Source organism: Myxocyprinus asiaticus, chromosome 25 (assembly GCF_019703515.2).
Source record: "Myxocyprinus asiaticus isolate MX2 ecotype Aquarium Trade chromosome 25, UBuf_Myxa_2, whole genome shotgun sequence".
Lineage (NCBI taxonomy): Eukaryota > Metazoa > Chordata > Actinopteri > Cypriniformes > Catostomidae > Myxocyprinus > Myxocyprinus asiaticus.
This window is the reverse complement of record NC_059368.1, coordinates 42,878,203-42,898,643: the sequence shown is the minus strand read 5'-3', so window position 1 is coordinate 42,898,643 and position 20,441 is coordinate 42,878,203. Positions and strand designations below refer to the sequence as shown.

General features: G+C 38.4%; 1 protein-coding gene across 1 annotated transcript in view; it reads right to left on the bottom strand.

The window, feature by feature from the left end:
• Window positions 1-19,915, bottom strand: part of mei4 (meiosis-specific, MEI4 homolog (S. cerevisiae)) — a 48,683-nt gene extending 28,768 nt beyond the window's left edge. The window contains exons 1-4 of the mRNA XM_051655086.1: window positions 19,885-19,915; window positions 18,884-19,117; window positions 12,897-13,067; window positions 4,778-5,277 (exon numbers count right to left, since the gene is read on the bottom strand). Of these exons, the coding sequence (XP_051511046.1) occupies window positions 4,778-5,277; window positions 12,897-13,067; window positions 18,884-19,117; window positions 19,885-19,915 (936 nt within the window). The remainder of the gene's footprint in view (window positions 1-4,777; window positions 5,278-12,896; window positions 13,068-18,883; window positions 19,118-19,884) is intronic.
• Between the last annotated feature and the right edge of the window lie 526 nt (window positions 19,916-20,441).

Sequence of the window (20,441 nt, the reverse complement as noted above, 5' to 3'; positions counted from 1 at the left end):
GGGCTGCCCCCCGATAGTCGACCAAACGTTAGTTGATGAGATGAGTCTTAGTCGACCAAGTTTTGATTGGTCAGTTGGTTGCAGAAAAAAACAAAAACAACTCCACAGGAAACTGACGAACACAGATATTACCGCTGGTTGGACGCTAGGTGGTACTATGGGGAAATTTTCGTTAAGCAGGGTTAGGGTTAAGCCAACACAATAAAGCAAGACACCTTGATTTCAAACTTTGAATTTTATTTTAAGTAAAAATTCAAATGAAACTGGAAAAAAATTAAGTGCAATTAAAATGTGTGTTCAACTTTTTGAAAGATGGCTTTACAAAAGTTGTGAAGGGAAACAGCACTCTGGCAAATAACCTACTTCATTTGTGCATTCTCTACCGGTCGGGTATTTCGTTGTCCAGGAAAGTACATCGTGTGTGACAATTTATTCACACACACATGATGTATTTTCCTGGACAACGAAATACCCGACTGGTAGAGCGCACGCACGCACGCACACGAAACCCCTGGACTGAGGGATCGGTGAATATTCTTGCTTTAGTGATTTTGCATTGAAAATTAATTTTAAAAACGAAAAACTTAAAATAAATTTCTAAATTCAAATTGCACTCCAAACTAAACGAAAAAGCAAATAAAATAATGAAGTGATAAAAAATATATATAAGTAACCACCTTTCCATTTACCGTCAGGCAAGTATCCGTCTAAACATGCAGGCGGAAAATTACTTACACAATTGAAGAAATAAAAACAATTATAAATATAAAAATAATAATGATGATAATAATCACTGAAATATAAATCATGGTTCGAGGCGAACGTGTTTTTGTATTATTATGTTTTAAATCACAGATGTATAGGCTGCAGAGTTGCGTTCACAATAAACTGCTCTGAGATGTCTGAGGTCATTTGCAGCACTCATAGACGATACTGTTCTTGCAACAAAAAGCAAAACAAAAAAGACAGAAACAAAGAGAGTAAGAACCTTTTAGATGCGCATTCCACGAGACTGCACGCCTCCGTATCAGTGCGTCATACATGCACATAGACGGCTTTTCTGTCATCTGTTCTTAATAATATAATAAAGTGTGTTTCTTCAAGCGCATGTCTGTGTGTCTACGAGCAAATTATTTGTAATATTAATTTTATGATAATAATAATTTATTAGGCTATTATTATTTAATACATGGGAAAACGAGCCAAATATCATCTTGGCATCGTCAAAGGCATCAGCTATTGGCGAACACTCTGACCATCGTCAATCCCCGAGATCATCGTCTGTCGGCACAACCCTAATGTGCATTTCTCTCTATAAATTAAAATGTTCAGACAGTCTCTTTGCTGGTTTTTCCGACACATTCAGGATCATTACCGCTTTTGCCAGTGTCGCTGCAGCTCGCTTTGTGCGTGCACTTGTAAAATTACGGTTTAGTATTTCTCTGTAATGTAGAACAGTGTTAGCAATGTTACTTATTCTTTCTCAGCCCTGGAACTCAAACCATTTTCTGATGCCCCCCTAAAATATATACAAGCAATTAAATTAATATCATAAACGTGCAACTAGTCGAATAGGAAAATCTTTGGTCGGGGGCAGCCCTACTCCAAACTCATAAAATGTTTTATGTTAATAAGACATAAGAATTATTCAGATCATTTGGATTGACAAACAATTATTCAAATCATTTGGATTTGGATTGACAAACACAACTTTTGAATCGTCATTGAAGTTAAGAACTGCTTGATCATTCAGCTTATTTTCAATAGCATTAATAAGTCTTGGCGGTCTCCCCTTACTCTGTCTACAAAAAAAAAAAAAAAAAAAAAAAAAAAAACACCTGCCTTCTTTTCTACTGATCACTTAAACTGGAATTACTGTTAATTTTGCTGCAGCATTATCCTGTAGACTAGTTAACAATTACGTTTCTTAATAGTTTGTACATTTATATTGAAATAATGTGTAGTTAGAGGTTTGTGTTTCTTTACATATAATTAGCATCACTCAGTGAGGTATAGATATTCTAAACTGATTATGAAAAAAACAACACTGGTATCGGATCGGTATCAGCCGATACAGAGATTTCAGATATCGGAAGAGAAAAAGTGGTATCGGTGCATCCCAAGTAACTGGTCTTATTGTGAACGATTTATCCATTCATATTTGCCATTTTACAAAAACAATAAAATAATAATAATAATAATTGACCTCGTAATTTTTAATCAAAATGTTATGACTTGCTTTTCTGGTGATTTGCGGACTCTTCTCTGCTGACGTATGCAAGGCCACGCAGCAGTTAAGCCAAGTTTTTAGTCAGTTTTAACCCCGGCCCTTCAAGTGTCATGTAAACAAACCTGGCAACAAAGCAGCTAATGCAAAGATGAAGAGGTGTATTTTTGGCTGTTTCCCTCTCAAAACCCTGTTCCCTACCCCAAACTACTTTGGTTACGGGCCCGCTGGCTTGAATTAACACAGAATTCACGGTTGTTTTGTTTGAGACATTTCACGCATGAATGTTTCTGGTGATCACTTCTGAGAGGAGTCGGATGCTGAAAAAGATAAAGAAAAAGAAAACAGACTTTTGTCAACATAAGCAAATATTTACCCTAAAAAGTGCTAATAAAGTACTTATGAATACACAAAGCATACCTTCCTATTCTAATAGTTTTTCTTGTATCTGTCCATCAATGTTGTCAATATTGTTGTGAGTGGGGGAAATAAACTAAGTTTATCTGTGACAGTGTCACTGGTCCTGTTTTCAGATGAAAAGCGCTAATTTGCCTGTTTGTGCGAGACTGTGAGTGGGGAATGTAAATCGGGTTGGACTAGTGTTTGACGCCGCCGATTTAGAGTGGGGCTCAGCTCGAACAGTAGGTGGGCATATTTTAATGTGATATGTGATGGTGGCTCAAGCTAAACAGCCTCACAGCCTCTGGATACGCACCGAAAAACACTTTAATGCGCTGATATTCAAGATAGCGATCGCTTCATTACTTTTGGGAATATAGGCTTTAATAGGCAACTAGAGAACGCAAATATTAACAGAATGTGTGTTTGTATTTTAAATTTCACCACAGTGAGCTTCCATAAACTCCACTGTTTTTGTGCTGTTGGGCTCATTCGTGTGGACACAAATACACTTACTGTACAGATACGCATCTCAATTATAAACAAATCTTGTTACCATCAATACACATTTACACATTAGTGGCTGTTTACATCTTTTCACATAAAACGCTGCATTTTCTTCATGTCAGTTACTTGATTTTAAAGTAAGAGGTTTTGTTCCGATTTTCAGCCAAGATTTTCGGCTTCTTTTCTCTTTTGACTGAAAACCGAAAACAGCATTTTCGGCCAAAAACTTTCAGCGGCTGAAATTTCAGTACATTCCTACAGTTTTTTTTTTTTTTTTTTTAAATGCAGGCATCTTTTGGAGGTATCTTGGCAAGTGTTCTTTTTTCTTTTTATATTTGTGATTTAAAATGTTAAAATATTGTGATCTTTTACTGGCTTGCTTTTAATTTGGGCTTGCAAAATTAATTTTAATTAATTTATAATTTTATTTATCACACATTATACATTTGCACATATACAGTGAAATTCTTTTTTTCACATATCCCTGCTAAGCTGGGGTCAGAGTGCAGGGTAGCCATGATACGGCGCCCCTGGAGCAGTTAGGGTCAAGGGCCTTGCTCAAGGGCCCAACAGTGGCATCTTGGCGGTGCTGGGGCTTGAACCCCCGACCTTCTGATCAGTAACCCAGAGCCTTAACGGCTCCAGTCTCGCAGTAAGCAAAGATTTCGATATGCTGTGTGCGTTTGTGGGCAGGTTGTGTTTCATTGTTGTCAATCAGATCATCGTTCAGTTCTTAAGTCAGTGGAAAAGTGGGCTGATATTGAGATCGCTTCTCTGTTTCCCTAAAACTGGCACTAGCATCACGTGTGAATAGGGTGTATGTGTGGGTGTCTGTTTGTAGACTGCAAACCCGCATTCAGATCTGGCTCCATTCCGGTACGCAACACCCACTTTTCACAAAACAAATCAACAATCGAAGGATATAATCAAGTCCCCACTCTACATTTTTTTTTTTTCATTCGATAAGCCATTTCACTTGGAAATACGTCAAAATAGAGAAGTCAGTCGTAATTTCCCTTTCATGCCGACTTTAAGCTATTTGCCTATTGCAAATCAAACCAATTTACCATTATTAGTAGTAAATTATTTTTGTAAAGAAAAGTTAACTGAAAATGTTTAATATATATGAAAGAGTTCTATTATTTGAGGTGGGGCCAGTGAAAATCTGAAATACTGACCCAAATGGGAAAGCGGAAAAAAATATTTAGAGCCCTCAAATTCATCTGTCACTTGGTAGAATCTTGTCAAATTAGTCAGATGTCAAAATTGACGGGTTGTATGACATGCCCTCATCCTCAAACTATGAACAAAACATTGTGAACAAGGGAAAAGATATTATGATACATACAGCATTAACTATGGGCTTACTTGCAATGAGCATAAACATGATTTGTGCTGTGAATTATTTGCTGCGAAGAGCATGGATCCATCGAAATTGCCATTTTTCTATTCATCCAATGGCATGTTAAGCATTTTGCATATTGTTGGGCCAATGCTGTTCATGGTTATATTAATAAATTCCAGTTTTGGATCTCCACTTGCTGTCCAATGTAAAATCTGTGTCCTGAAGCAACACCACTTAAGCACTGGAATATGGCCTCTGTAAATCAGGTAGTATTACTCACAGTACACAAATAGTCTTACCACATTGAGCTGTTGATTGGTTAGCAATAGACTGATCATCTCCCTCATCAGATCTTCTACTCTGCTGAAGTGCTGGTGTAGTGTTCGTCCTTGACTCAGAGTCTGAGCCGCCACCTCTGCGGCGTGACGCAGCAGATCAGGGCGATGTAGGCGATGTTCGACATAGGCCTGCCTGAAAACCTCCACCAGTGAATCCAGCAACTGCACCACTGAGTCCCAGACCACATCGCCACAATCATCTAGACATAGCAAGGGGTCGTGGCCTCTGCGCAGGCCACTCAGACACTGCAAGAAGTGCATGTGCTTTAACAGCCTGTGGTCCTGCAGCCATGTCCTGTCTTGGAGAGGGTCGGTCTGACTGTTTGGAGGGATCAGAGGTAAGCAGTGACCCCCAGTGCTGCTGTGTATCTGTGTTTGAAGGCTGATATCAGTGTCACAGCCCGAGTCGCTTTTTAAAAGCTGCTGGTCATCCGGAGAGAATGCTTTCACAACCTCCTGATCTGTGGAAAAAAAAAAAAAAAATACATATCAGCATCATTCTGTGATTATGACAACATTGCTCAAAATAAACAACCCAACTATCATGCTTTGCATACAGACAGACAGACAGATGTTTAAAACATGGAACACTGTCATCTTGAAGTACTGTCCAGGAGCAAGTAACAATTTGAATAGTGTATAATATATATATATATATATATATATATAGCTTATGTCTAATATCTGGTTTACTCCAACAAAATAAACTTTTAGCAGATAAACTGTACATTTTACAAGTGTGTTTTTCTTCAGTGAATACTGACCAACACCAAGGGGTCAAGTTTTGCCTGGTTACCCTGCTGGTATATGCCTTAACTAAACTATTCTTCTGCCAAAAAGCATCTTTCTCCATTGACAGCCATTCAAATGTAGCGGTGTATTCTAAAGATTTTTTTGTAAGCAACATATAAACTGCATATTTATTTGATTTATTCGTAGATGCTTTTGATGTCAGTTTTTATTAATACTTTGCGTCATACCGGTGAGATTTGATACACCATGTTCCATAACTGTTCTATGAAGACAATGTCAAAGAATTCAAAATCCTCGGGCTCTGGAGACATTAAAGGACACTTACGTGCTCAAGCTGATACCCCAGACAGGACAGCAGACCAGGGACTCAATTTGGACAGTGTGGTGGGAGAAATTCAGCGTCAACTGTCGAGTATGTCGGTGATGCTGGCGAAGGTCGTAGCAGACTTGGAGGATCTTGCTGTAATAAGTCGATTGATCATGGCCATGGAGACGAAATTCACCGAGTTGGTTACAAGAATAGGGGACGTTGAGAAACGGATTGATTATCTGGAGTCATCAGAGAGGGAATTAGCTGCTAATCCGCTAGCGACCAAGGCAGATTTGGAACGCATTTGGGAAAAATTAACCGGCGAAACAACGTCCGAATTGTTGGAATTCCGGAGAACGAAGAAGGCCGAGATATGGTGAAATTCCTATACGAGCTCTTCCCGAGTCTGCTCGACATAACAGGCCATAAGCTGGAAATCGAGCAAGCTCACAGGGTCCTGGCTCGGAGATCTGCTGAGGGAGACAGGCCCCGATCTATTCTGGCCAAATTTCCGAGATCATCCGATAAAGATCTCGTGTTATGCGAGGCGAGGAGTAAAGGAAGGCTTTCTTGGAAGAACCACAGCATTTTCTTGTTCCCAGACTTTGCGAATTCAACAAGAGAGAAATGTGATCGAGTCAAGGAATGCAAGAAACTCTTACATCAACGGAAGGTCGCTTTTGCACTGATGTTCCCGGCCAAATTGAGAATAGATACTAAAGGATGGCCGCAAAATATTTACATGCCCACAGCAAGCGATGTCCTTCATAATGTCAATAGAATGAGTAAATCATTGTATGGCGCTCGCTTTGCAGCCGAGTGGGCCTGAATCACTGAACATTCACCTGACTGTCCGAGGAAACTGGGAGTATGTTTGGGAGTACGTTTATTGGATTGATTAAGTTTACTTTATAGACACCTGTTAGTGGTGGTACAAACAAATTGATTAATTTGAGATTATTTTACTCTTGATGGGGCACTCGGCAGGGTTGCTCTCTTTCCCCATTATTGTTCTGTCTTGCCGTGGAAGCATTAGCACCCGTGGTAAGAAAGGAGGAGGACTTTCTAGGGGAGGTGGCGGGAGGTGTGGCGCAAAAGGTTTTGCTTTACACATATGATATTTTATTATTTGTCTCCGACCCTTCTAGATCTATACCTTGCCTCCACAGAATTATTCATTCCTTTCCAAGTTCTCAGGATACAGATTCATTTAGTCTAACTCCTAAGCTTTGGCTCTGACAGCATTCTGCCCAGTAACGGCTTTTCAGCCGGGCACCTTCCAGTGGCCCAGACAGGGCATTAAGTATTTGGGCATTTTATTCCCAGCAAATTTGTCTGATTTAGTTAGAGATAATTTTGACCCCTTAATACAAAGGTTTGAGCGATGTGGGCAGATGGGCTTCATTACATTTATCTATGATTTGGAAGGTTAATGTTATTAAAATGAATTGTATTCCAAAATTTAACTACCTGCTACAGTCTCTCTCTGTATATGTCACTCTCTTATTTCAAGTGATTTGTCCTTCATTTGGAATGGTATGCATCCCAGATTACATTTCAGTAAGTTACATAGGCCAATTGACAAAGGTGGGCAAGGCCTACCCAAGATTTTGTTTTATTATTATGCATTCGGTCTCAGACATTTGGCTCATTGGTCACTTCCACCTGAGAGAGCCCCTCCCTGGTTTTGTATTGAACAGGAAGTTCTTGCCCCTATTTCGCCATTGCAAAGCCTTTCTATCAAAGTTCTCTTGTATTTGCACGCAGTATGGATAAGTGTCCAGAATGTTTAACTCATTCATTAACTAATTTATTTAAATGTTGCCTCGAGCATATGCCAGAACCCAAAATTATGTATTAATAAGTCCCCTTTCTGCTGGTCAGAGTGGATTGTGAGGGAGGTTAATACGTTCGGTGACCTATATGAGAGTGGAGTGTTGAGATCTTTTGAAAATTTGGTTCAACATTTTGGGATCCCAGATCTCAGTTTTATTGGTATTTACAGCTGTGCCACCTGCTCTGTACTATATTTGAGTTTTTGGAGGGCTCTCGGGGGTCGGGCATGGAGAGAGTAGGGATGTGCGCTACGACTAATATGACCCATTTAAAATACTTAATCTATTCCAAATCCAAAGCTAAATTCCACTGAAAGGGGGCATTTATCTGCGATGTGCTCACCTTGAATTATGATCATTGTACATTAAATAGAACATGACACGCATTCACTGAATCAATGTTAGCGAATATTTAAATGGACATATTTATTGAAAACAATTGAATGAATAGTGCAGGATCAATGGAACAACCTTAAAAGCCTGTTCTAAACGGAAATCACCAAGTAAAAGTTACTTAACATATTAAAATATTTTTTTTTATTATTATCTATGTCTTGCTGCTGTTTTTGTATTGTTGTACACTGGAAGCTCCTGTCACCAAGACAAATTCCTTGTATGTGTAAGCATACTTGGCAATAAAGCTGATTCTGATAACAGTCAGGACATAAAATAAATTAACAGGTAGACCAAGCCAAATCTATGAGAAAAAAAAAAGTGCTGAAAAGTCACGCGTATTTCACGCCGTGCATTAGCCATAGATCTAATATGACAGCTGTTCGGTAAAGAATGTTAACCAATAACAGTTACAATGCATTAAAAAAAAAAAAAAAAAAAAAAAAAAGTAGCTATAGGATATATAAAAAATAAATAAATAAATAAATAATAATAATAATAATAATAATATAGGCCTGTGATGTAGCCTACAATAAACCTAATGTATTCTAAACACGACGTGCACACAGAATAAAATAGTTTAACCCGTTAAGCAGTCGGCACCTCCTTGAAAATAGCCTTCTTAATCAGCAGATTAAAAAAAAATAATAATTGCATACCTAGTCTAAAACAGTTATTTTCTAGGCTACTTACTCAAGCATAAATCTTTTGATGAGTAAAATTAACACGTTGACATGGTCCGGTGAAAGACGGGACTTGACTCACCTGAGGCGGCTATCCTGCTCTTGAAAAAGCTTGCTCAGCGAACAAATAACGTACAAGCATGCACAGATGTAAAGAAGACTCAAATGTGAAAACATCCATAGGGACTTTCAAACATTTGGAAAGCAGATTCCTGCTTATCGGGAAACTATTAATTTTTAATTCTATTTAAAATATGTACCATTAATATGGCAGTAATTTAAGTGCAGCCTCTGTAAAAATATAAAGCCAAACGTAAATGTTTCAAAATTATTATCAGTTTAATGGAGGGAAATATTAACCGACTAGTAATTCCAGTGTCGACTAGCAGCATCAGAGCCGTTTAGTTGACTAGTCTCGCACATCCCTAGGAGAGAGTAGTATAGTTTTAATTGATTATTCCATTTCTATTTTTGTGTGTGTGTGCACGCGCGCATTTACTCATGTGTGACCACGGGAATGTTTGTTAGGGGTTGGGGCAGGAATGGGATTGGGAGGGGTGGTTGTGGGGTTTAAATGTTGATTGTATTTATATATGTATTTGCTTTTCTTTATTATTGTAAGAATTTAATTACAAAAAAAAAAATGACTTTTCAAATAGTGATGGTGCTGTTTTTTTACATCAGTAATGTCCTGACTATACTTTGTGATCAGTTGAATGCACACTTTGGTGAATTAAAAGTACCAATTTCCTTCTGAAACATCAAAATCGGTACATTATTCCAAACGTTTGGCCGCCAGTGTAGTTATTGTAAATTTAACAATAAGCTACTTTCTGATGCTAAATTTGTAGAAGTGGTTAAAAAAAAATATATATAATAATAATAATAATATATTGGGCATGGGAATTTTTTCAATTTAAATAATAGACAATTGGCAATTCATTGTGTTAAAGAAATTAAAGAATCTAATTCAAAGAGATGCCAAGATATTTTAGGTGACCTCGATGAGTTATTGTTCAAAGAATATCTTAACACATAGGAAGCAAACTTGTGTAACTCCAGAATGAGATAGATGATCTTTTAGATTTAGCTGAAGGTGCCTTCATAAGATCCATATCTAAATGGTTAGATATAGATCTTGTGTCAAATTATAATGAAAAAAAGCAAGATCTTTACAAAAAACTAGATAATTCATCCAGTGATGTCAGATCAGTTTAGAAACGTCTGCAATGACCGTTCTTTAGATGAACTCACAGAGGCAGTTCATTCTATGAATAAGGGCATGTCCCAAGTTTCAGATGGTCTGACCATCGAATTATACACTTTTAGGAAATAATTAAGACATGAAACAAGGTCTTATTACCTTGATACCAAAATCAGAAAAAGAGCCTCTTTCCCTTGATAACTGGAGGCCAATTACCTTATTGAATACAAAATTACCAAAAAAAAAAAACAGGCTAAGATAAATCAATGAAACCCAAACCGGTTTTAAGTTGTAACATCAGAGTGGTATTAGATCTTTAGATTATGCACACTACATTAACTCAAACGTAATTCTATAGTTTTTGGATTTCTACAAAGAATTCAACACGATTGAACAATTTTCTGTTTTTAACTCTCAATCAATTCGGAGGAAATTTTGTCATCTAACAATTTGATACCTCTAAAACCCTGTCTACACCAGACGCGAGTGGCACGTCACGTCAAAAGCAATAGAAACCCATTATAAATCAATGATGCTGACTACACTGGAAGCGTCTGTTGCAGCACGTCTGTCGTGGCGACAATACACCTTTATCACACTTCTGCATCTGTAGTGCGGAGGCTTCACTTAGTAATAGTAATAATAATAATAATAATAATAATAATAATAATAATAATAATAATAATGTTTAATTTGTATAGCGCCTTTCCAGAGCTCAAGGACGCTTCACATTAATAACATGATACAATAATACTTAGACATTGTACATTCATAGGAAAGCAAATACAAATGACATAACATAGACATTATATAATACAGACATTATACAGTCTAGAGAATCATAGTACATAGTAATAATCAAGACAGATAATACTGAGAAAAATAATTTTGAGTTGTGATTTGAACAGTGATAGGAGTAATGCTGCAAATACTCACTGGGGTGAGCTCTAAATTTTGTGTGCTGCTACAATGAATGACCTGCTACCCATAGCAGAGTCGAGATCTGGGGACAGAGGAGTCTGAACCCAAAAGACTGAAGAAAGCAAGCCAGGATATAAGGGAGAAGTAGTTTACAGAGTGTGGCATGGGGGGGCGTGGTCATGTGTCTGTCTGCTGGAGAGGGAGAGCGGTAAGGCTCATCACCTGGGTTGTAATTAACACCTGTCTCTCATTATAGTGATGGCAGAGGGAGACCTGATAAAAAGGCACGCCAGAGCGTCAGAGGGGAAGAGAGAGTGGCAGAAGAAAGTGGTGTCTGAGTGTCTGGCCACGACAGATAAAGAGACTATTTGTTTAAGTTCCTTTGGGATACTGAAGCCCATGATATGAGTCGGCTACTGAAAGCCTGTTTATTTATCCGTGTGTGTGTGTGTGTGTGAGAAAATAAATACTCAGCTCAACTTTTCACTGTCTCCCTACTCCTCCATTGCCCATGAACTAAGTTCTATCACACAGAGATAGTGGGGTACCAGACCATGGAGTGATTTAAATGCTAGTAGGATTATTTTATATATAATGCGAGATGAAACAGGTAGCCAATGTAGTTCAAACAGGACAGGTGTAATGTGAGCTGAACACTTGGTGTTAGTAAGGATCCTGGCAGCGGAGTTTTGTATTTATTGCAGCCTAGCAATATGTGGAGTTAGCAGGTAAGCCAATGAAGAGGGTATTACAGTAATTGAGGCGTGAGGATGTAAATGCATGAACCGAGCTTTCGGCATCTTTAGGGCTAATTAATGGGCAGAGTCGAGCAATGCGGCAAAGGTGAAAGAATGCAGTTTTGGAGTTAATGAGCTTTGAAAGTGAGGGAAGGGTCAAAAATGATGCCCAAATTTCTCACAGTGCTAGATGGTTTAATAAGTGTGCCATCAATGTCACAGATGAAATCATATGGTATGTTTTTTGTGAGTGTTGATGATTCAATAATGATGATCTCTGTTTTAGCCATGTTCAATTTGAGGTAGCTTGAATTTAACCATCTTTTTATTTCTTTTACACACGCATATTGGCTAGTCTGGAGAGCAGTAGCAGGTCTACACGCTGTATAAATTTGTATGTCCTCTGCATAACAGTGGTAGCTGAAACAGTGATGACGAATAATCTGACCAAGAGGCAATGTATATATAATAGTAGTGGACCGAGAACTGATCCTGGGGGACCATTGTTTGAGAGGCACAGTGAGCAATTTGTAATTTTGAATTGAAATGTAGTACTGCCAGTCTGTAAAATATGAGGAGAGCCAGGAGAGAGTGTCACCCATGACACCAACATCAAAGAGGCGTGAGAGAAGAATGTTGTGACAAATTGTCAAAGGCAGAACTGAGGTCAAGTAACAGAAGGATGAAGAGAGAGAGAGAGAGAGAGAGAGCCAGATTCACCAGAGAGTAGTAAGACATTGACAACCCTAACAACTTTCAAAATTATGATATGTACGAAAGCCAGATTGAAATAGATCAAAGAGATTATTATGTGCAAGGAAAGATTGTAGCTGGGAGGCAACAACAATTTCCAGGATTTTAAAAATGAAAAAGGTAGGTTAGAGATAGGCCAAAAGTTTGAGAGATCTGCTGGATCTAAGTTAGGTTTAAGAACTGGAGTTACTGCAGCAGTTTTAAGTGGTACAGGGACAGTAGCAGAAGCAAGACATCGGTTTATAAAGTGTGAGATAGGTGCAGAGATGACAGAATGGCAGCATTTGAGAAGAGATGATGGAGCTGGATCAAGCGTGCAAGATGAAGAGTTATATTTCAATATTAAACTACTGATAGAGGAGGGATTCTTAGGAGTAAAACTAGATTGAGGGTGACAAGGTTGATCAGGCTTAAAACTAATCTTGAGGGCTCATAAGGGAAGCACTGGTGGACAGCATTCAACTTTTCATGAAAATAATTTAAGAAAGAACCACAGAGTTCATCAGATGCATAGACATCATGAGTTGGGGGTTGGGTGAGCTTGTTTACCATGTCAAACAAGACATTAGGCCTATTGCTTGCTCTACTAATAATTGCAGAAACATAGTTTGAGTGTGCAGCATTCAGGGCAGTTTTGTATTTGTTGAGATGTTCAGAGAGAGCTAGATAGTGGACAGTAAGGCCAGTTTTCCTATAAAGTCGCTCAAGTCATCGACCGGTTACCTTTAAGGCCCGTAGCTCAGGTGTAAAACGGGGGGGAAGTGTGAGAGGAAGGAACAGACCTAAACTTAATAGGGGCATGCTTATTTAGAGCTTCAGAAATGACAGAGTGGTACTAAAGTATCATTGAAAGACAGGAGACTTCAAAAGACATCAGAAATAGCAGAGGAAGAAATAGAGGTAGAGATTGATGTGGCATCAACAGTTTTAATGTCACAATAGAATATGATTGTGTTATTGCATTTCTTTTGTACAGGTAGACTAAAAATAAATTCAATAAGCTTATGGTCAAAGATACAATGTCCAGACCAGAGGTGGAAACATTATCAAGCCCAGATGTACAGCTCAAATCAAAAGTGTGACCATGGGCAGACAGGTAGAAAAATTCAAAGACAAACAAGAGTTGAGTTGAATTTGAGCAAGCAGTATCCACATGAATGTTAAAGTCACCGAGCAGAAGGACATGAAATGACACAGCACAGGCAAGAGTCAGTAATTCGCCGAGTTCAGAAAAAAAGTTGGACTGAGACTTAAGAGGTCTATAGCGTAAAATAATTGTGAGGGGACAATTAGAATCAGCCTTCAGTACCACATTTTCAAATGTCTTAGTGCTGTGGAAATCAAGTTGGGCGAGTCGCAAATAATTTATAAAGATGACAGCAAGGCCACCTCCCTTTCCATGTAGCTGCGGTCAAGACAGGTGTTTATATCCATGTGGTGCAAGTTCAGCTGTAGATAGTCATTTGGTACTTGCCAGGTTTCAGGGAGTAATAACATGTCAAGGCTATTGTCAATAATTATTTCATTGAGAACTGAGGCTTTGTCCGAAATGGAATGACAGTTCAGAAGAGCAAGATGTCGTTGCGAGACACCAGGGTTGGTCATAGAATTATGGTGCTGGTCATCACATGCTTTTTCCATTTCTGCCCACAAATGTTCTATCGGATTGAGGTCAGGGCTTTGTGATGGCCACTCCAATACCTTGACTTTGTTGTCCTTAAGCCATTTTGCCACAACTTGAGGTATGCTTGGGGTCACTGTCCATTTGGAAGACCCATTTGCGACCAAGCTTTAACTTCCTGGCTGATGTCTTGAGATGTTGCATCAATATATCCACATAATTTTCCTTCCTCATGATGCCATCTATTTTGTGAAGTGCATCAGTCCCTCTTGCAGCAAAGCAACCCCACAACATGATGCTGCCACCCCCATGCTTCACAGTTGGGATGGTGTTCTTCGGCTTGCAAGTCTCACCCTTTTTCCTTCAAACATAACAATGGTCATTATGGCCAAACAGTTCAATTTTTGTTTCATTAGACCAGAGGACATTTCTCCAAAAAGTTAGATCTTTGTCCCCATGTGAACCTGCAAACTGTAGTCTGGCTTTTCTTTTCTTTTTTTTCCCTCTTTTTTTAAAAATGGCGATTTTGGAGCAGTGGCTTCTTCCTTGCCGAGCAGCCTTTCAGGTTATGTCAATTTAGGACTTGTTTTACTGTGGATATAGATACTTGTCTACCTGTTTCCAGTCAGTAGGTGGTAACCTAGTCTTAAGCGAGGCACTGTGTTTGACCAAACGCAGGGGATAGCAGTGGGCTTTGATCAGTGGATATTCAGGGATCTTCTAGGGGAGCGGTGTATATCGCGGGTGACTGATAAGTCTAAGAATCTGACAGTACTCAGTCACCGAGTCAAGAAGCAGATGGCAGTTCATTGCCCCGAGTTGACATGGTAAATATCCAAATTCCATTTCAATTTTGACACCAAGGATTAGGGAGAGCAGAAGCAGAGTGAATGCTACAGCCCGAGGCATGTTTGCGCTGGCTGCTATAATGTCGACCACCAGCAATACCATATTAGCCAGAACCCCAACTATTACAACTCCTACAAACAGTTCATTAAGAGGAAGGCAACACAACCAAACACTAAACAGTCATCACAGCTAATACAGAGAGTGTTAACTCACCCAACAGCCATGCTGAGAGAGATGGTGGATGGAACGAGGCGAGAGCTCGCAGCAGGCCGATGGCCGAGAACCACACCGGCAGCAAGCAAGTATACAGAACTGGTATGTCGAATTTCAGACATCCAGGAGATAACTCCAAATCAGGACAAGTTGCTTATGTAGAGGAACAGATGAACAAATATTCTAGACAAGGTAGATTTCTTTGCAGAAACAGGCAAACAAACAGTAATCCAGGTGGGAAAGGCAGCAAAGCGCGCACAGCATTCTCGCCCCGGAAGTGCCGAATGTGCAGTGTAAAACAACTTCCACTGCAGTCTGTTTCAATGCCAGTGCCCACAGCGCAGAATTATGGACTATTTTATGTACAATTCATCTCAAATACTTAATCTAAACAGACCAACTCACCTTACAATCATTACTCAGGGATGATGAATTAAAGAAAAACGGTGTCATGTTGTTTTATGATTTTAAACAGGATGTGTGTGAGCAGGAAACACTTCACAGAGTTTTATCTCTGGTAAAGAAGGTTCATCTCGCTTTATTTACCTAGATATTCCATTATTTGTTCATGATACTAACTGCAAATAAATCAATCATGTAATATTTAATTTATTTTGGAAAAACAAATACCAGCACCTGATGAAAGTGGTTTTATGTGGCAAAAAAAATGAGGTTGACATGTTAGATTTTTTTTATAGATTTAAGTCACCAGATTCTATCTGGCACTTCATCCCACACAATGTCTTTAAAAAGGTGGGAGGTCTTAAGTTTTTGTTAACTCCTAAGCTCCATGTAAAAGCTCCATCAAAATTCCATGAACAGGCTCTCCCGTCATGTAAACTTTTTGTTCACAGTTTCTCCCCTCACAAGGCTAAGATATGGAAAAACAAAATTATTATAAAAAAAAAAAAAAAAATCTATTTTTCTTAACAGTTGGTATGAAAATGGAATAGATTATCTGTGCGATATTTTGGATCTGGAGGGTAATTTTTACTCTTATGACTTTGTCTAGATATAACTTTCCTGTTGTTCATAAAGAACTTCTTACAGTGATAAAAGCAATACCTCATATTCTTGTTCAATAAATGAGAAGTCACTTATCATTTGGAGAGACTGTAAAGACAGAACACGAATTCTTAATCGAAGGTATAAGTACAGTATCTATGAACCAAAATGTAGTAATAAACAAATTAGAAATGTTTTTCATTTAAGGAAACAGAAATGATATAACAGAAAATATTAATTGGAAAAAGGCATGGCTTCTACCATAAAATTCTGTTTCCCCAATAAAGTCAATCAAGTACACCTTAAAATCTTACATAGAATTTACCCTACTAATGACAGCACCCCTAAATTTAGTAATGTTCATTTGAATTGCTTCTTTTGTCAAATCAATAATGAGTCAGCAGACCATCTTTAAGTGTCCCCTTACATCAGAATTTTGGGTTGAATGGACCAGTTTTTTGCCTTAAAAACGAGACAAGAATTTACTTTAACATTATGCGATGCAATGTTACTTTTCTCATCGTAATCATAACATATAGCTAATGTAGCAACATTATTGGCAAAATATTTTATTCATAAATGTAAATTCTCATCAGCTATCCCCAAGTTTGACACCCCGGTGTAAATAGTATCTGCCACACAGGGCAGCTATTTGCACCCCAATAGTCTGGTGAAACCACAGAAATGACAAACTAATTAAGAGTTGTCGCTGCGAGGGCCTGGGTAGCTCAGTGGTAAACGGAGCTACCACCCCTAGAGTTCGTTAGTTCGCTAGATCGAATCCCAGGGTGTGCTGAGTGACTCCAGCCAGGCCTCCTAAGCAACCAAATTGGCCCGGTTGCTAGGGAGGGTAGAGTCACATGGGGTAACCTCCTCGTGATCGCTATAATGTGGTTCGTTCTCGGTGGGGTGCGTGGTGAGTTGAGCGTGGTTGCCGCAGTGGATGGTGTGAAGCCTCCACACGCGCCATGTCTCTATGGCAACGCACTCAACAAGCCACATGATAAGATGCGCGGGTTGACGGTCTCAGATGCGGAGGCAACTGGGATTCGTCCTCCGCCACCCAGACTGAGGCGGATCACTACGCGACCACGAGGATTTAAAAGTACATTGGGAATTGGGCATTCCAAATTGGGAGCAAAACAAAAAAAAAAACAAAAGTTGTAGCTGCAGTGGTGTGTGGCGTAAAGATGGTACAGTTGTCCTGTCGCCCACAGTTCGAATCCACGTTTTGTCCCACTCATCCCACCTCCCCCCATCCATCCAATTTCCTGATTCCACTCTTAATATTTCCTTTAATACTACTTCTAATAATAATAATAATAATAATAATAGATAAAAATGAACATAAATGTTGATTTCATCTCAATAATTTGGTTACAGTCAATGTCAAGGAGTGCAGAGAAGGATTTGATCTGGAGGCAGAGTCTTTCGATCGCACTCGTTCCCGCAGCTCAACATCATTTGTGTACACTGCATCACGTATTACTAATATTGTAGTAAACATGTTTTTTGGCAGAAACCATAGATTTCATGCTATTAACCATGTTAGTACAATATTACGATGGCAATATAGTAACCATCGTTAATAATGTGGTTACTGTAGATTTACAAAAAAATAAAAATACCATGGTGATATCATGGTTTCTGTAGTAAAACCAAGGTTATTTTTTCTAAGGTAAGGTTAGGTTTAGAGGTAAATGTTAATGTAGTGTGTATGTGGGACTCTAAAATACAATAAACACACTGTTAGTATTTAAATATGGGTGCAAATAGTATCTGACACTATTTGCACCAGGTTTTGGGTGAAAATAATATCTGCCAACTTGTAAATTATGTACGAATTTTCATGAGATAGGGTTGTTAGTTTTATAAGAGGTTCCATCTCCAGCACTTGATCATTGGTACGGACTCACTGTTGTGTGAGTGAGTGTAATGTCCCCACTAAACACATCGCAAAGGCCCCATCCTCTAACAGTGTTAACTCACACGGAGCTAAATAAAATATCAGAATCTAATGTCGAATTGGTACATGCCTCAATCGAGATTAAGAAAATTTAACACGTTAAACATTTTAAATTAATTGCATGCATTAATGCAGACAGCGCTATTTGTTTAGTTATTTATCTTTTCCTTTTGCTTATTTATTTTCTTTCTGCTTTCAATGTCATCCAATGTTATTCGTTTAATTATTGATGGAATCCATAGTTTGTTTGTTTGTTTTTTGTCTTTGTATTACTCTGTAAACCTGGCATCCTTGCATTAATAATAAATAATAAAAAAAATAATAAAGTTTGGGACTGTGTGTTTTTGTGGTGCCAACAGCAAATCAGCATTGTTATGACATCATTTTCCTGCAGCTCAAGAGTGATTAGTCACATGGCATTTAAGGCAAGGTAATTGGCTCAAAAAAAAAAAAAAAACCTCAGAACTGAGCAGAGCAGATGAGCAGAGATGGCAGCATGCATGTTATTTACTTCCAGGTACTGCATGCACCATCTGAGCAGCTGCCATTGTGGTGAATGGGAATGCTAATGGATAGAAAGCTCCAGATATTATAAGGACCTCTTTGCAATATTAACTTCACGGCTATGTTGTAAACTTAAGGCTATTAGTTATTTACCAAAATGACTAGCCTATAGATATGTCCCCAACTTCCTATTTCAACAGAAAATACAGAAGAAATGGCATTTGTCAAGCCACTTCATGGGTTCTTTAAATGTAAATGAAAATTTCTGTGTAAAATCTCAGTTCTTCTGGTGTCTAATACACATGCAGATAAATCCGTACCTTGTTCTGCACCAGCGCTGGTCTTCAGCAGTGAGCGTGTGAGCAGCAGCTCTTGTCTGAGACGCAATAAATCTTCATGAAGATCTTGAGCTTTAGTTCTCCAGTTTTGGTCCTGCTGTTTGAGTCTGTTGGCCAGAGACTGAGTAAAGAGTCTGACACCTCCTGATGGTCTGATCTTAATAAGAGCCACAGCTACAGCCAGTCTGCACACTCGCATATACCAGCTCACCGCTCCTACACACATCATACAACAATTCATTAATATATTATTACTGCTGAACTCACTATAATCTAATTCATTATAATAATTAATGTGATGAGTCTATGGGATTATTTCACCATGTTCTATCGTCCACCAGGTGAAAAATCGCAAATCTGATAGAACGCTCAGCTCTCAAAAAGCTGCATGATTTGAGGTATCATTCATAGCAACAGAATACCATTTAGCAGCCTAAAGTTATTAATAATTAACTTTACAGTTAACTTATAAAATCTGTCTGTTGATCATTTGGGAAATAATTCCATCATACAGCCATTAACCACAGACATTTATTAAAGCTAATATCATAATAAACTACTGAGTGAAACAAGCATCCGCAGATGACTTGTTTCACTAACAAAAAGTGCATGTTCTTAGACATGAACCATGGAAATGCCACTGTACACTTTGAAGTACATTGAAAACAGCGTGGTATACAGTGACCCTAAAACTTTTGGACACTCATGTCATATTTAAAAATGTGTGAATGTAATTTCTACAGATAGAAAATGTCAATGTATATCAAAGCACCAAGATATAAGCAAAGTACTTTTTTAGTAACCGTTATCAGCCCTTGCTAGAATACCATTTACCTCAATGATCGGTAAAAGTGTGAAGTTTATTAAAGTTGTATTTAGTTTAATGTAGTAAATATAGTAGTGATGATGATTATAGTATACAATGAATTAAGTGTATGTTAATACAGTCCGCACATTAACGTGTGTATAACCTGGGATTTTACCTTCATAACATGAGGTACATTTCTCCGCCATTCTCCTTAAAACAACAGGATGTAAACCTGACACGTTTACATGCCGTATCCTCGTTTTAAATTAGTAAAATAAACGTAATTTAATTGAACTTCCGTTAAAAAAAGAAATCAGCGCTAATTAACGGCTGCCATCAGTGAAACTTTGAGGCAAATCAGAAGAATCGCCCCGCCCCACTAGAATGCTGACATCTAATTGGTCAGGTACGATGAGTTTCTATTCTCCTATTTTAATTCTTCGCTATTCTTATATGTCTAATTCATGTTGTCATTATTATTTTTGAGGTGTAAATTATTGTCCTGACCGCTACTGAAGCAGCACATGGCCAGCACATACCATTGTCATCAGCACTTGTTGCTTTTCTCAGCGCTTGTCAGGATGGACCAATCACAGTAAGATGCGTTTTATTAATAATTCTCCTATTTTAACCGTTCTACTGGTGTGTTTGGGGGTTTGAATGGACAGTCTTTTTCCAGTCATCAGCACAGATCTGTAGCCCAATGGACAACTGTGAGTATTATGACACTGT